The sequence below is a fragment of the Sturnira hondurensis genome, unplaced genomic scaffold (genome assembly GCF_014824575.4).
Source record: "Sturnira hondurensis isolate 20B ecotype Veracruz unplaced genomic scaffold, ASM1482457v3 Scaffold0017254, whole genome shotgun sequence".
Classification (NCBI taxonomy): Eukaryota; Metazoa; Chordata; class Mammalia; order Chiroptera; family Phyllostomidae; genus Sturnira; species Sturnira hondurensis.
This window is the reverse complement of record NW_028089885.1, coordinates 2201447-2217869: the sequence shown is the minus strand read 5'-3', so window position 1 is coordinate 2217869 and position 16423 is coordinate 2201447. Positions and strand designations below refer to the sequence as shown.

General features: G+C 49.2%; 1 protein-coding gene across 2 annotated transcripts in view; it reads left to right on the top strand.

The window, feature by feature from the left end:
* Positions 1–7965: 7965 nt before the first annotated feature.
* Positions 7966–16423, top strand: part of UPB1 (beta-ureidopropionase 1) — a 28320-nt gene continuing 19862 nt past the window's right edge. For both annotated transcript variants that reach the window (XM_037067441.1, XM_037067442.1), the window contains exons 1-3: positions 7966–8110; positions 11142–11313; positions 13080–13167. In XM_037067441.1, the coding sequence (XP_036923336.1) occupies positions 8007–8110; positions 11142–11313; positions 13080–13167 (364 nt within the window). In that variant the 5' untranslated portion in view covers positions 7966–8006. The remainder of the gene's footprint in view (positions 8111–11141; positions 11314–13079; positions 13168–16423) is intronic.

Sequence of the window (16423 nt, the reverse complement as noted above, 5' to 3'; positions counted from 1 at the left end):
CTCAGGAAGCTCATGACTTGTCTGTGGTTACATGGCTAAAAAGGGGGAGAAACAGGGCTGAACCCCAAGTCCTTGGATTTCTAGCCCCGTGGAGTTCCCCCGGAACCTGTGGCCCTCCAGCACACTGTGGCCCAGTCCTCCCTTACAGAACTAATATTCAAGGAGTTCTCTCGGTGCCAGGCAACTTGCTCCACTCATCCTTGCCACCTGGGTGTTTAAAAAGGGATCTCAATAAAAGGGATGGCACTTAAGAGATGTCAAACTCTAGCAGTGGTGGAATCACAGAACTTACGAGAATCAGTTCCATACCTTTGACTCAGAGATTAGGAAGCTATATCAGGTATAGCTAAAGCTGCACTTACCTAATAGCAAAACCAGGATTAAGACCTATTTATATACCCAATTCAATGGGGTTTTTTTTCTGTTAAACTGTACTATTTTTCAAAATACAAGTAGGCAGCATGTTATAGCTGGGACATTTCTGAAAATGGGGTCTGATATGTATCATCTATAACTGAGGAATGTTGAGGCCAAGGATCGCACCAAACTCCTGATCCATGGGAACATGGACCTGGAGGCCACGGCCAGGGGAGAGGGACGAACGACGACATTCTGAACCAGCGGCTTCCCAGTACACAGCGCTGTGCTCTGGGAAGTAGCCCCTGAGGGCAGACTCTCCCCACCAATAAGTACCATTTTTGGAGTTACTCAAGGAATGGGACTACCTGTGTCCGAGGTGACCAGGACATGAAGATAGCGGACAGTCTTGCTGAAAGGAGAGGGTTATGAAGCCTAGGTTGGCCTTTTTTAAAAAGCAGCCTAAATAGCAACTACTGAGATAATATAGGTAAAAACCTGTTAAGTGACTATATAAACACCCATAAACTTCCGGCCAAGATAGAGGTGTAGGTAGACACACTGTGCCTCCTCGCACAACCAGATTAAGGACAACAAAAATTTAGAAACAAAAAAACCCAACCAGAACTGACAGAAAATTGAACTGTACGGAAGTCTGACAACCATTCATCCAGACCAGTAAGAGGGGTGGAGTCAGCGGTCAGCGGAGAGGGGTCTCAGCAGGATAAAACAGTGCCTGGCAAGGCACAAGGAGGCAACAAGCAGGCCCAGTGAGGCGCACAAGGCAGCTGGCTGACTGCAGACACACATTTGCACACAGATAAACCAGACGAAAATGGACTGTGAGACAGATCATGCAACCCAGGGCCCCAGCGCTTGGAAATAAAGCCTAAAAGCACCAATTGAAAACACTTGTGGGGGTTGAGGTGCCAGGAGAGACTCCCAGCCTCACAGGAGAGTTCGTTGGAGAGGCCCACAGGGTCCTAGAATGTACACAAGCCCACCCACCCGGGAACCAGCACCAGAAGGGCCCAGATTGCTTGTGGGAAGCAACTGAAATCTGAGAGAGCAAGGAGCAAGTGCCATTGTTCCCTCTCTGACCCCGCCCCCACATACAGCATCACAACCAGCCACTGGGTTGCCAAGCCCTGGTGAACACCTAAGACTCCGCCCCTCACTGTAACAGGCTCAACCTGACCAAAAATGGCTCAAACAAAAGAACAGCTCAAGGCCCCAGAGCCAAAAAATCTAAGTGACCAAGAGATAGCCAACCTATCAAATGCACAGTTCAAAGCACTGGTGATCAGGATGCTCACAGAACTGGTTGATTTTAGTTACAAATTAGAGGAACAAATGAAGGCTAAACTAAGTGAAATGAGGGAAAATGCACAGGGAACCATTTGTGATAGAAAGGAAACTGAGACTCAAATCGATGGAGTGGACCAGAAGGAGGAAAGAAACATGCAACCAGAAAAAATGAAAAAGCAAGAATTCAAAAAAATAAGGAGAGGCTTAGGAAACTCCAGGACATCTTTAAACATTCCAACATCCGAATTATAGGGGTACCAGAAGGGAAAGAGGAAGAGCAACAAGTGGAAAAGTTATTTGAACAAATAATAAAGGAGAACTTCCCCAATCTGGCAAAGGAAATAGACTTAGAGGAAGTCCAGAAAGCTCAGAGAGTCCTAAAGAAGTTGGACCCAAGGAGGAACACACCAAGGCACATCAGAATTACATTGCCCAAGATTAAAATGAAGGCGAAAATTCTAGAAGAAGCAAGAGATAAGGGGACAGTCACCTACAAAAGAGTTCTCATCAGACTGTCAGCAGATTTCTCAAAAGAGGCCTGACAGGCAAGAAGGGGCTGGAAAGAAATATTTCAAGTCATGAAATCCAAAGACCTACAGCCAAGATTGCTCTATTCTGCAAAGCTTTCATTTAGAATGGAAGGGGAGATAAAGTGCTTCTCAGATGAGGTCAAGTTCAAGGGGTTCATCATCACCAAGCCCTTATTATATGAAATGTTAAAGGGATTTATTTAAGAAAAAGAAGATAAAAATATGTATAATAAAAAGACAGCAAACTTACAGTTATTAACAAGCACATCTAAAACAAAAGCAAGCCAGGCAAACAACTAGAACAGGAACAGAACCACAGAAATGGAGATCAGCCCTGGCCGGTGTAGCTCAGTGGATGGAGCTCAGGCCTGCGAACCACATGATCACGGTTCGATTCCCAGTCAGGGCACATGCCTAGGTTGCAGGCCAGTTCCCATCAAGGGACACAACCCAGCAAGAGAGGCAACCACACATTGATGTTTCTCTCCTTCTCTCCTTCCCTTCCCCTCTAAAGATAAATAAATAAATTTGAAAAAAAAAAAGAAATGGAGATCACATGGAGGGTTAGCAACAGGGGAGTGGGAGGAGGAGAGGGGGGAATAGGTACCGAGAATAAGTAACAGAGATGGTAGATAGATAATAGACAGGGGGAGGGCAAGAGTAGTGTAGGAAATGTAGAAGCTAAAGAATTTAGGACACATGGACATGAACTAAAGGGGGGGGAATGTGGGAGGGAGGGAGGAGTGTGCAGGGTGGAGGGGAATGAAGGGGGGGAAATGGGACAACTATAATAGCATAATCAATAAAATATATATAAAAAACACCCATAAGTGTTAATATGGTGTTTATTCGCACTAGTTATAGGCGAATGCTGTAGATTCAAAGATACATCATATCTCTATCCTCAAAAACTTAACGGATTCAATTTTAAGGTCAGCACAGAAGTGGGAACTTAAGCAAGCCTGAAGGAGCCAGGAAAGGTTTTACTGAAGAGGAGACACTTGGATTGAAAGTTTGGGTGAGAGTCATGTAGGTGAAGGAGGAGCTGAGCAAAGACAGAGCTATTACCTGGGGTGGAGCGTGTGTGCAACTTGAAGCGATGCAACAATGCCGAGGCAACAATGCCGGAGCCCAAAGCATAACGCAGGGGAGAATTACCGCAGGAGATGAGGCCAAGAGAGCCTTGTGCCCTGACAACCTTAGAGTGCCACTGAAGAACAGATCACCCTGGGAGCCAAGGCCAAGGGGAATCCGAAGCTGGGAGGCAAGAAGACTGTGAGTTGGTTGAAGTCATCTGGGATGTGATGAGAGCCTTTCCAAGGAATGCACAGTGTAAGCAGCAGCAGAAATGTACAAGATGCATCAGACAGGTCATATTCCAGAAAAACAAAAAAACAAAAACGAGGCTATTGAGCAAATGATACCCAACTACAGAAGTTCCTTCTTCAGGGTCTTTGAGAGTTCCCTACTAATATTGAGTTGATCAGTGCATTTTACTGCTGGACAACCAACAATACAATGGGTTATTGGGGAAAAAGAGTTATGAAAATTTACTGGGTGTTAAGACCTTGCAAGGATGAGCAGGGCTAGTCATGAGGGGAAAGCAAGGGACCCAAAGCAAAGACAAGGGACAAAAAGTTCATGCTGTTGAAAGGATGACAAAGAAACTTCATATGCTACCATTTTGGCTGGGCTGGCCCTGCTTCATCATGGCCCTGCTATCCATTTTCAGAGAGCCTGGGTTCATTATTCCCAGACTCTTTTGTGTGAGGCACTTACATTTATATAAGGATAGTAATAATAATAATAAACCCTAGCAAAGCAAGAACGGTGACTTCTGGTTAACCCAGGGGATGGGCCTATGGGAAGTGACTTAGAAGTCAGGTCACCTCAGATCTTTTCCCCCTTGACTATATTGGCTCTTGTATTTTCATTTCCAGTAAGTGTCACGTTTACCTTGGAAACATGATACACACTAAGAACCTTTCCCCCATCGTTCACAATATTACTGGGAGGATGAAATGGGACAGAAAGAGGCGAAAGCATTGGCGCATTATAAAACGCTAAATGAGGGCATAAGCGGCCCCTCTGACTCCCAGGACAGCAGAAGACACACGGGGTCTCCCAGTTACGGCCCTGCAAGCATAGCTCACGGGTGATGCTAACATTTTAGACCTTCCAATGCTGATGAGCAGAGCCCACAGTAGCTTAAATGTGTCCCCAAGGATTAAAATTCATGCACATTGTGAATTTAAAAGTAACACCTAGAAATACACTAATACATTTTTTAACAAATGAGCTCTTTCTATAAAAGCAGGCTCTATAATAAAATTCTTGTTACAAATAAGCATGTAAAAAAAGGAATTTATATATGACTAGGTTATTAGAATCACATTTTATTAGAATTAGGAAAGACTTAGGTCATCTCTAAAGACTGTCTTCCCAGCTTCCTCCTCTCCCCCGTCTTTCTTACCAGAGAAAAACAGGAATGGTAGAGCCCAGACTGCACTGCAGATTTCCCGAATCATGGTTTAAGGCTCCTTTTTAAAATAAAATATTTCAAACATAAAAAGGTAAGATAACAAACACCCAGATTTTTCAATGTTTGCTTATTTATTTATTTTAGAGAGAGGGGCAGGGAGGGAGAAAGAGGGGAGAGAAACATCGCTTTGTTGCCTTTTGTGCGCCTCCGACGGGGGTCCCGGCCCACGACCCAGGCATGTGCCCTGCACCAGCCACCTTTTGCCTTGCAGGCCAGTGCTCAATCCACTGAGCCACACCAGCCAGGGCATAAATGGTAATATCATATGCTTAGAACCTTTTTTTAAAAACAAATTAAAATGTTATATAGTGGCACATGATTCCCATTCCTCTATCCATTCCCCTTCCACCCTCCCCAGATAGCCACCATAGTACGGTTGTGGTGTACCCCACCGTCCTGTTTGTGTGCGTGTATACTTACCAAATAATTGTATCTCCTGAACCACATCATGTTGCCACAGAAAGAGTGGTCTTCATAGAAAGGAGGAGTCTCTCACTCTGGTATGCTTACATTCAGCTAAAGCCTTTGGGGTTTGGCTGGATATTTCAAAAAGAGACGAGGGCAGAGTTTAAAGAGGTTTTTTTTTGGTTTTTATTTGTTTGTTTTGGGTTTTTTATTCCTTGATTCCTTAGAGCAAATTTTTGAAGGATTTTATTTATTTATCTTTAGAGGGGAAGGAAAGGAGAGAGGGAGAGAAATATCAATGTATGGTTGCCTCTTGTGTGTTCCCTGCTGGGAACTGGTCTGCAACCCAGGCATGTGCCCTGACTGGGAATCGAACCGCTATCGTGTGGTTTGCAGGCTCGCACTCAATCCACTGAGCTACACCAGCCAGGGCCAGGGTTTAAAGTTTTTTAAAATGATTGCCACAGAAAGATGTAGTGAAGTGTCTTATTATTTAAAGTGAACAATACATTAGGAAAATATAACAATTTCCATACAACTCTTTAAATCCTTCTCAAGTTAGTGTTTCCTACTTGTGAAACCTTGGCTTTTATAATGGCCTCGTGTGAATGGCCTGTCACCTAACAATAGGGGAAGATGAATTAAGCAATTTAACTAGGAATAATGGTTTCTACTTCTGCTTCAAGGTACCGCTCAAACGTCACCACCTTAATGAATCTGTCTTTGATCCCAACAGAATTGATTCCTTCAACAATCATTTATTGAGTGCCAAAGCCCCATAGGTATAAAAGCAGATCAGCCCCAGTTCCTGCCCAGAGTTCAGAAACAATACTCAATGGAGTGAGATAAATGCTCTGAGACGCCCACAGAAGGTTAGTGGGGTCCAGCCTCTCCTGGGGCAATTGTTGCAGACTTTCCAGAGGGGGTGAGAGTTGACCTGCATCTTGAGGACGAATAGGAGTTCACCCAGCAGAAGATGGAATGTGGTTCTAAGTAGGGACACATTGAATGAGAGGGTACGAAGGATGGTAAGATAGTAGCTTTAGAAAGACAACCAAGGATAGACATCAAGGGGTAAGTTAAAAGACTGGTAACGATTCAAGCAAAAGACGACCTCATTGCAGGCATGAGGTGGGAGGGGGCAGGATTCTAACAAAATGCAGGAGATAAATTTAGCAGAACCTGATGCTCACCTGTATGGGGGAAAGAAAACCTAAGAGGAGTTGAAATGACTTCCAAAGGCGTGGCAGAGGAGTGGGCAGTGAGGCCATGAACTAAAATAGAAAATACCATACAGAAGATAAGAACACTTTGAGTCAACCATGAGGCCTCTTCTGTGAGGCCTTGAACAGTCTAGGCCAGAAATCACCCCTTCCGCTGAGCTCCATAGCATACTGTATACCTTTTTCATATAAAATTATTTAAATCTGTCATATTTACAAGTATGCTCCTACCTTAAATCATGGATAAAATGTACCAGGTCTTGATCATCTGCGTCTTGCCCTTATCTCAGCGCCTTAAGGGCAAAAGCCTTCAGTCCAAGTTTGAATTTCATTGGGTGCTGGAACCTGTCAGTTCACATGTATCAAAGCAATGACCAAAAGTTGAGTCAGTGGCCCACGTGAAATAAAGTATCTAGCCCTACAACACCTTTGTTTGCATCTTACTTTTAAACAACCCTGCAAGACAGCTGTACTCCTGTTTTACAGAGAGAGCCACAGAAGCCCCGAGCGTCTGAATAACTTTCCTGGGGCCACAAGGTTTGCAGGTGGCTAAACCAGGATTTGAGCCAACTTGTTGCCTCACCACGCTGCCTGCCAGTTAGGCTGGTTTCCCTGTTCCTGTTCTCAGTGGGGTTGGAAAGAGGGCCTCCTGCGGCTCCCCAGAGGGTAGGCACAGTTCCCTGTTCAGTTCTCTGCAGACAGCAGAGAGAACTGCAGGAGGGGCCTCATGCCTATCTTGGCGACTGTCTCATGCTCCCCTCTTCCAGGAAGGTGCCCATGTGGGCACACCCACTGCAGACAGCAGAACTGAAAGGGACAGAGTGTGAGCCAGTGAGCAGGGAAACAGCATTTTGCAGTATTAAGCACTTGACCTTCACGCTCAAGCTATGTAGGCATCTCCTGGGGTTCCAAGCCCTAGCCTGGGGCCCGGGCGTGTGGCCAGGTGGCAGCCAAGACTGCGAGCCTGGACCCTCGGAGGTTATAAATTACGGGAAATAAGAGGCACTGGGAGACGGAGGGGCAGCCTCCTGCCCTTGGGACACTGAAACTCGTCCCGTACGTTCTTCCGCAGTCCCGTGCGGGTGGGCCGAAGCCCTGCCCGCGCGAGCTGGCGCGGAAAACAGCTCCGTAAGAGTCAGAGAGGGGAGAAGCAGCGCTGCGGCGGGCTCGCCCTTCACCTCTGACCCACGCCATAGCCGCCCTCACCACCTCTCCAGCTTCTCGGTCCCACCCCAACACCTTGGGGCAGGTGAGAGGTGAAACCTGAAGGCCAGAGAGAGCTGGAGGGCAAGGGAAGATCCCCGGAAACCCCAATGAGGGCCTCCGAGGGCGACTGAGGGACCCTGCCAAGCAGAGAGGGTTCCGAGCACTCCTACGGTGGAAGGGGCGTGTCCCGGCGCATGCCGAAGGAGGTGCGAAGGGAGAGGGGCGGGGCCACCCTCAAAGCGCTGGAGTGCTGATTGGCTTCCCGGTGCCAAGTCTTGAGAAGGGGCGTGTCCTCAGTGAGCCCTCCAGGGGCGGGTGGGTGGGGCTTGGAGGGGAGGGCATGTCTGCGGGCTTGGTTATCTCCCCCTCCTCCTCCCCTTTGGGGTAAAGGGCAAGCAGTTTTGGTCTGGACATTGGTGCTTGCGGTCTCCAGCCATGGCGGGGCCTGAATGGCAGTCGCTGGAGCAGTGCTTAGAGAAGCATCTGCCGCCCGCAGACTTGCGGGAGGTGAAACGCATTCTCTATGGCAAGGAGACCAGGTCTGGGGCTCAGAGGCTTGGGGTGGGGGGCTCTACCTTGGAAGCAGGGAGTGTGGGTCCGGAGGACCGGGGAGAATGCTTCAGGATCTTAAGGACTCTGGAGGGGTGGGGGTGGGGGAGGGCCGTAATGAAGTCCTGAGAGGGCAAGCAAGGACCGTAAGAAATCTAGGTGACGGCTCTAAGGCGCTCAGGGGTCCGACAACGCTGGCCCAACCTTTACAAGGCACTTCTCCCCCCGTTGTCCGGAACCAGAAGGAAAAGGATGAGTGCTTTTACTCCCTGAGGCTTTCTCTGTGGCCACCTCACTCTCCTCCCTGGCTTCCAGTGATCAGGAGTCTCCCCCGATTGCTGTACTCTTGGTGTCTGTTCCAGCCAGTGCCTCCAGCCAGAGCCCCCTTGCATGTTAATTGATTGTCCAGCCCCAGCCCCAGCCCCTCCTTCTTGTAAGTGATTCGGCCTCTGGCCATCTCTTGGTGGTATTGGCCTGCTGAAACTGATTTCCCACTTGGCAAGCCATAGAAGTTAGTTCCTACACTCAGTACAAATGCTTTCCCACTGCCAGCCAGTCCTGTGCACCGGCAGGGTTTCCTGAGGGCAGCGCACTGCTGGACTCTGGGTGTGCAAAGCTGGAAGAGACTTCCCCTTCCGATCTGGTTTCTCTTCAGTCCACTTTTCTCAAGGCAGCCAGAAAATGTAAAGCATATCTTGTTGCTCCTTTGCTTAAAAGTCTGTAAGGGATTTATTTCCATGAGACTTAGAATGAAATCCAAATTTTGACCCCATGCAGCTTCTGACTAAATGTCCTTCCACTTCCTTGCCAATTGGTGGGCTCTCTGACCTTGGCAATGACCTTAAGGCAGGGACCTGATCAACTCACCAGAAACTTGAGGGTACTCATCGGGTCTGTGGTTCCCAGCTAACTAACTGGGCTGGGAGTAACTGCAGCAAGGTCAGACCTCAAATCCAGAGGTGTTCTCAGCTGGTGGATGATGAAGGTAGAACCACTGCCCTTGGGGCGGGAGAGGCACAGAACTCTGTCAGAAAGGGCTCTTCAAACCCAAAGAAGTACCAGGACCAAGTGACCGTCAAGGCCCTGCCAGTGTGCTCATGTTGGAATGCCACTTGCCACCAAACCTGTCACGGCCCATCATGGGACGGACCTCTTGGAGTTGAGGATTCCCCAAAAAGGTGTCATGGTGTCTTAAAGCAAGGGGTGTCTCAGGCTGCTGTGCTAGGGGTAACATAGGTTTGTTTTAAGGGTGAAGTGAACAGGTTCTCCTGGGAAAAAGTTGGAGAGAGCTTGTGAGCATCGGGGAGAGGCAAAACATGAGTCTTAGAAAAAAAAGAAATAAGTTTTCCATATAGGTGATTGGCTCTCAGGGGTGTGGAGGAGAGGTAGAACCCTCAAAGTGGAGGTGCTTGGCCCACATTGCCTCAGGCCTAGGAGAAAGAGCGTCTACAGGAATTTAAGGGGTGGGGGGATGGAAGCAGCACCCCGCATAGATGGTGAGGTGAGGAGGCAGGAAGGTTGTGGTGGAATAACGGGGCTGATGGTGGTGGAAAGATGTGGGGAGCAGACGGCTGCGGGCAGTGGATGGGGCGAGATGGCCAGAGGCTGAAGGACATCATCCAGGTGATGGTTACAGCCACGCTTGCAAACCTGCGACAAGACCTCATCCACCTGACATTTTCCTGGTGTGAGACCACAGGCTGAGGACTGGGCTGCCAGGACCTCTCCCAAAGGGTGGTCCAGCTCCCTGGCCATGGGCCTAAGGGAAAAAGGAACACCCTTCTCCTTCTTCTCCTGTCTACCATGTGCCTTGTCCTGGGGCCAAGGCCTGCTGAGACCTGAGGGCAGGAGGACTGTGTTTGAGGCAGTCACGGCACAGGGAGGAGAGGTGTGGGCACCGCTGTTCTTTCTAACCTGCTGAAGCGAACGGAACCCTGCCTGTAGTTGAAAAGCAGGCTGATTGTCAGGGGCGGAACCCATCTCAGGAGCTGTCAAGGCTGCCATGTCGAAACTGCCTGGCAGGGGGTGGCGCAGGGGCTGGGGCTGACAGGGCTATGATTTTGAAAGAAACATCTTTAAGAAAGTGACTTAAAGTAGGAGGGAAATATTATTATTAGATAGTGCCTGTCAGGTTGGTTTTTGATGTGTTCTCTGGGTGTTTCATAACCATCCTGTCCTAGACGGTAAGGCCTTCCGGGCCAGAGGCCAAGCCTCCTGCCCCTGTGGGTCTCACCTGCGCACAGAGCATGCGACAGGCATCAGCAGGTGTTTGCCTTTTGGCCAACGGTCACTTTATGAATAAATCATCCACTTGCCTTTGTTAATAAACCACACACCAGGAAGAGCACTTGGGCCTTTGGTCTGGACACTGGGGCTCTCGCCAAGCCTACGCAGCACTGAGCATGGAACCACCGCCCCTCCCCTGGTGGGGGCAGCAGCAGGCAGAACAGTGGGGGTCACTGGAGACTCGTCATCCCTGGTGGTGAAGGGCCACAGGGCCCCCTGTCACGCTATCAGTCCAGGCCTCTTCACCCAGCCGTCTCCTGGGCCTGGCTCTCAGCACTGCCTCTGTCTTGTCCCCCGGGCTTCGCAGAGCCCTCTGGTTCTAGTCCACAGATATCTTTGGGAATCCACTCCCTTACTTCTGTGCTGACCGCTGAGACTTTAATCCCCACCCTGATATCAGAAACTCTAAAACATCAACCCCTGACTGGTTGCCCTGCTGCCCCCATCCCCCACCGGGCTGCCTCCTTTGGCCAGATCTGACCACTGTGGCCTACCTGCAGAAATTTCCCCAGTGACCATCAGGTTAAGTCCACACTCAGTGCGGTACCCATTCCCAGCCATCCAGGCCCTCTCTGACTCCCCACGCATGCGCTCTGGCATCGGACTGTGCTGCCCACTTTCTTGCCAGGGTGTAGGACCTCTTCTTCGCTTGATGAATGACAGTGGGGTTGGGGGAATTTTAAAGTCGGCGCACCTCGTGCAAATCATCTCCCGTCTTCTCTCCTGCCCACTTAGGAAGCTTGACCTGCCCAGCAGGGCTTTTGAAGTCGCATCCGAAGCAGACTTCGAGCTGCAGGGGTATGCCTTCGAAGCAGCAGCAGAGCAGCTGAGGGCACCTCGGACAGTGCGTGTGGGGCTCGTTCAGAACAGAATCCCCCTGCCGGCCGATGCCCCTGTGGCCAAACAGGTGAGACTGCTTTTGACCCTAAATACAGAAAGGGGCCATGGCCCGTTCCGGGTTTGGGACACATCCACAGTCCCCTGTTGGCTTCTCGATCCGGGTCGGCAGGTACATCTAGTGGTTAAATGGTCTCTGAGCCGCTTCTGCCCTAGCTGCCCCCTTTCCTTCCCTCTTGTGTCTCTGGCTCTTCGTTTTCTTCTGGCTCCTACCCTTTCTCTGCCTTCTCACTCCTCCCTGCTCTTTCCACCTACCCCTCTGCTTCCTCTTCTGCGACTGATCCGTTGTTCCATTAACCCACTGGGACAGTGCCCTTTGGGCTGGCTCAGACTCTGCCCACAGAACCCTGCCAGCACACACCCTCAGGACCGTCCGCTCGCCCCTGCGTTCCTCTGCCCTGCACCTAATATCAATGTGACAGCATCTTGGGGATCCTTAAAGAAGTGTGTTATCACAGACACAGGTGGTTTGTTGTATATACTTGTTCACATCTTCCCTCCAGCTGCTCAGCCTTTGCAGGCTTTCTCTGCAGAGGTGTCCTCCAGATACAGCAGGCTCGAGGAGTCTCAGGGATTCCTGAGAAACCTAAGGAAACCCATTGGCTTCCAGGTCGAGTTCTGCATTGTCTTGCACATTGCTCTTTCCTCTGCTTTTGTTGAACTAACAGGTTTCTGGTTTTCAAATTTGGTTGATTGTGAAGGTGTGCCCTTGACTGTCTCAGATGGTCAGGCCAGCCAGGGCAGGGACGCCGTTCTCACCCCCACAGCACCCAGAAGCACACTCTGCACACTGCTAGCCTCCTGCAAACGCCTCTGAAGCCCTGGTGTGCGCAGTCCTGCAAGGAAAGATGGAACATTGTAAAGAGTTTGTGCTCTCAGGGTGTTCAGCCTGGTCCCCCTGGTTTTGCTTTGAACAAGCACTTGTGAGCATCTCCTGAGAGCTGGCTATGCACCCTGCTGAGGACACAGAGAAGATGAAGACACTATCCCCTTGCCCCCGAGGAGCTCCCGGGGTCGTGGGATAGACAGGCAGCGGAGGAATGTGACAGCACAATGGGAATAGCTCCACAGTAGGGGCACACATAGGCTGGGAGCACAGAGATGCCTGGATGCTCCTGGGGAAGGCTCTCATCTGTGGGCGATACGTGGCACGGACAACACATCGAGGAAGGGTTGGGCGGCAGAATGAAGCGTGTTCCTGGCCAAGGGCACGGCTGAGAAAGGCCAGCCTTTCAATGATAAGACCCACACAGGAAAACAAAGCAGCAAGGCAAGGCACCCCTGAAGCCTTGAAGGCAGGACGGTGGAAAGCCAGCTGGTCCTGAAGTGAGGAAGCAGGTGACCCAGGGGATGGCCCTGGTGTGTGGCAGGCCCTCTGGGTGTGGGCCCTCCCTCAGTGACCAACATCCTCGCAGCGATGCATCCTCTTAGCACCCCCATGAAGCAGGCGGTGTTCTCCCCATTCTCTAGTCAAGGCAACTGAGGCTGGGAAAGGCAGTACTGAGGGTATGGGGGACCCCAGAGCTTCCGCAGCTCCCCCATTTCATGCAGATGTTAGACCCGATGACAGAATGAGATACTAGAACCTCCCCACCCTGCTCATCCTCTAGCAGCTGACCGGGTAGGGTTTTTGTTTTTGTTTTTAATTTAATTCTTGTTCAAGTCCAGTTTTCTGTCTTATAGGGGGTTGTTTTTCCATGGGCTTTGGGATGAATTTTAAAATGGTTTCAACCAATAGAACTAATGCGTTCTAATCCTTAATTTTTAAATCGCCAGGTCTCTGCCCTTCACAGACGCATAGAGACCATTGTAGAGGTGGCTGCAATGTGCGGAGTCAATATCGTCTGTTTCCAGGAAGCGTGGAGTAAGTCTCCTGTGGGGTGCTTTCTCTGCCGCCCCAAACAACGCTGCGTTATCTCTGTGTTGATAAGAACGTCTGCTACTGGATTTTTTAATTTTTACTTTTAGAGAGAGAGGAAGTGAGGGAGAAAGAGAGGGAGAGAAACATCAATGTGTGGTTGCCTCTTGTGGGTCTCCTACTGGGGACCTGGCTAGCAACCCAGGCATGTGCCCTGACTGGGAAACGAAACAGGGACCCTGCGGTTTGCAGGCCGACACTCAATCCATTGAGCCACACCCTCCAGGGCATGCTACCTGATTTTTAAAAAATCTCCTTTCTCTTCTCATTCATAGAAAGTTTCTTTGTTAACAACACCAGAAACCCAGGAACTCCCGCCTTCCTCCGTCTCATACACCCCAATCTGTCGCCTGGTCCTATCAGCTCTTCCTCCCAAATCCTTCCGAACCCATTTGTACCTCTTCCCCCCTGCACTCCCCCTTCTTACCACTGCCCTGGCCCAAGGCACCAAGAGTTCTCACGATGCATTCTGTAATCCAGCTGGTCTCCTCGTGCCCTCCACTCTGGCCCTTTCTAACTGGCTCTCCGTACTTTCTAGAAAAGATCTTTTCAAAATGTGACTCTGCACTGCATAGTTGGTTTCTTCCCCGGACTCTCCGCAGGGCTGTGCCCTGACCCCACTGACGGTTCGCTCTCCTGAGGCCCCCGCTCCTTCCTCCCAGGCCATTGCACCAGCCGTCCCCTCCTCTTGCCTAGTGAGAGGCTCAACTTTCAACTCTCAGCTTCCACCTCCCCACCTAAAGTTATGTTCCTATTATGTATTCGTGGTACCAGGGACTTTTTCTTCATTTCATTTTTATTTTTATCAAGGTGGTGCATGCTCATGGTTTAGAGTTGAACGGGTCTACAGGGTCTATTAAAAAAAAAAACCCGCTATCCTTTTCCCCAGAGGCATCTACTTCCAACTCTCTGCTGGTCCCTTTGGAATTTACCTTCATTTGCATTGCTGCTTCCTAATCTTTCCATTTTGTGTTATCTGTTGACTTCTCCCTGTAGGGGAAGACGGTATTAGTCTGTTCCCTCCTTCTGTCCGCTTGACGCAGGCAGACCTTCCTAGCCTGTTCCCCCCTCTATTCTCCGCCAAACCCTAGTGGAAAACTTGATTCCTTTCCCTGAACAGCTTTCTGTTTTCCCTGGAGTTTGCTTTGTTTTCTGCATACTTACCGCAAATTCTACCCCAGCTTTCTGCCAGTTCTCCAAATCCCCTCAGGAGGTTTAGGCACACGAAGCAGTCATGGGGCTCACCTCCCTGAAGGAAGGTGTCTCACAACCTTCTCACCGCGCAGGCCTGGACCAGCTGTACCTTCTGCTGGCTGCACAGAGGCCTTCCTGGGACTTCCCATCATGGTCATCCCGGCGCGCCCCTTTGCCTTGCTCTCGTGTTCTCCCATCCCACATCTTCCTCTTTCTCGCTTTACTCCCTCATTTAGGTTGAGTACAGCTAACCCGTGAGTACCATGGGTTAGAACAGTGTGGGTTCACTTATACATGGAGGTTTTTCATCTTGTAAACAGACCACCTAAACCCACAGCATCAATACTGTCCCACCAGCACAGTCCAGTACCGTAAATAAATTTTCTCTCTCTTCTCTTTTCTTAATAATCTTTTCTCTAGCTTACTTTATTATAAGCATATAGTAGGTAATACATATAAAATACAAAGTACATGTTAACTGACTGTTTACGTCATCAGTAAGGCTTCTGGTCAGCAATAGGCTACTCGTAGTTAAGTTTTGGGGGGAGTCAAAAATTAGACACAGATTTTCAGCTGCCAAGGTCTTGGTGCCCTGTGTTTTCCGGGTCAGCTAATAGTTCCCTGAGAAAGAACACATAGGAGATGAACTTTGGGGGACCTTTGCATATCTGAAAATACGTTCTTCCTACAACTTAGCTGATAGTTTGGTTGGGTATAGAATTCTAGATTAGAAGTCATTTTCCTTCGGAAGTTTAAACACCTCACTCCATTGTCTTCTGGCTCCAGGTGTTTTTCTCTGGGAGGTTGTAGGAGATTCTCTTTTTCTCTGATACTTTGAAATTTTATAGGATGTGCCATTATGTGTCTCTATTTTAATCTGTTATTCTAAGCACTCCATGGCTTCTTTCAGTCTAGACATTTGGGTCCTTTAAATCTAGGAAATTTTCTTATTGTTTCATTAGTGATTTTCTCCCCTCTTCTTCCCTCTTGATATCCCACTATTAGGATGTTGAAACCTGGGTCAAATCCCTGGTTTTTTAAATGTATTTTCTTCTATTTTCATTGCTCTGCCTTTTCTCAATTTTCTGGTAGATTTTATCTAGTTTGTCATTTAATCTTTGGTTTCTGCTCTCCTGTTTTGAACTTATTAAAGCGCTTTTGGTCTGAAAGTTCCTGTTTTTTTTTTTATCACATCCTGTTTTTATTTAACAGTTGCAGTATCTTCTCATCTCTGAAAATATTAAGTAATATTTTTTTTTCTCCCTGCATAGGCCCTGCTCATTCCAATTGGTCTTTTTTTCCCCTGATGGATTATATTTTAAGAATTGGGGGGGTTCAAAAGCTGATTGCAATCTCAATCAGCTCTTCCTCTGGGCTTCGTGATAGGTGACCCAGTTTAGCTATTTGCTGTGAAATCAATCCCCCACGGTACTGTCTCCGGGTCATTTTCTTCGGACTGGTTAGCTTCTCCAGAGAAGATCATTCTAATCTCCTGCCAAGAAGAGAGAGAGAGAACAGGGATCCAAAATGCTGATGTTTACTTAATCCCTCTGTTTTGGACACTACTTGCCTTTATTTGTCCTGGTTTTCCAAAGGCCAGAGATGCTCCGCTTAACTTTCTCTGATGAATGAGCCCACGGCCTTCTGCCGGGGCAGGAGGGGCACACCCCAGCCTCTTACAGTAGAGGTGGAGTCTGGGCTTCTAACTGCTTCCTGAGCAGACTCTCAACCCGTCCCTCTTGGTTGTCACCCTTCCTGCCTCCCCACCTTCAGAGTTGCTCAGTGCGCCTGGCTCCTGAGCTTTCGAGGGGTCTGTGGTGAAGAGTGGGGTGCCTCCTGGCCTCCTCCGCTGCTGGGGGTGGGGAACTCTGGTTCCTCGGTCCTCTAAGATACCCACACGTGTCCCTTGGCTCCCCAGCCTCCTGTGTGCTGTTGCTCTTGTCCCTCTCTCCGTGCCCCATCCTCGATGGGGTTTTCCTTTACAGAAAAATCCCTTTACTGACCTGCT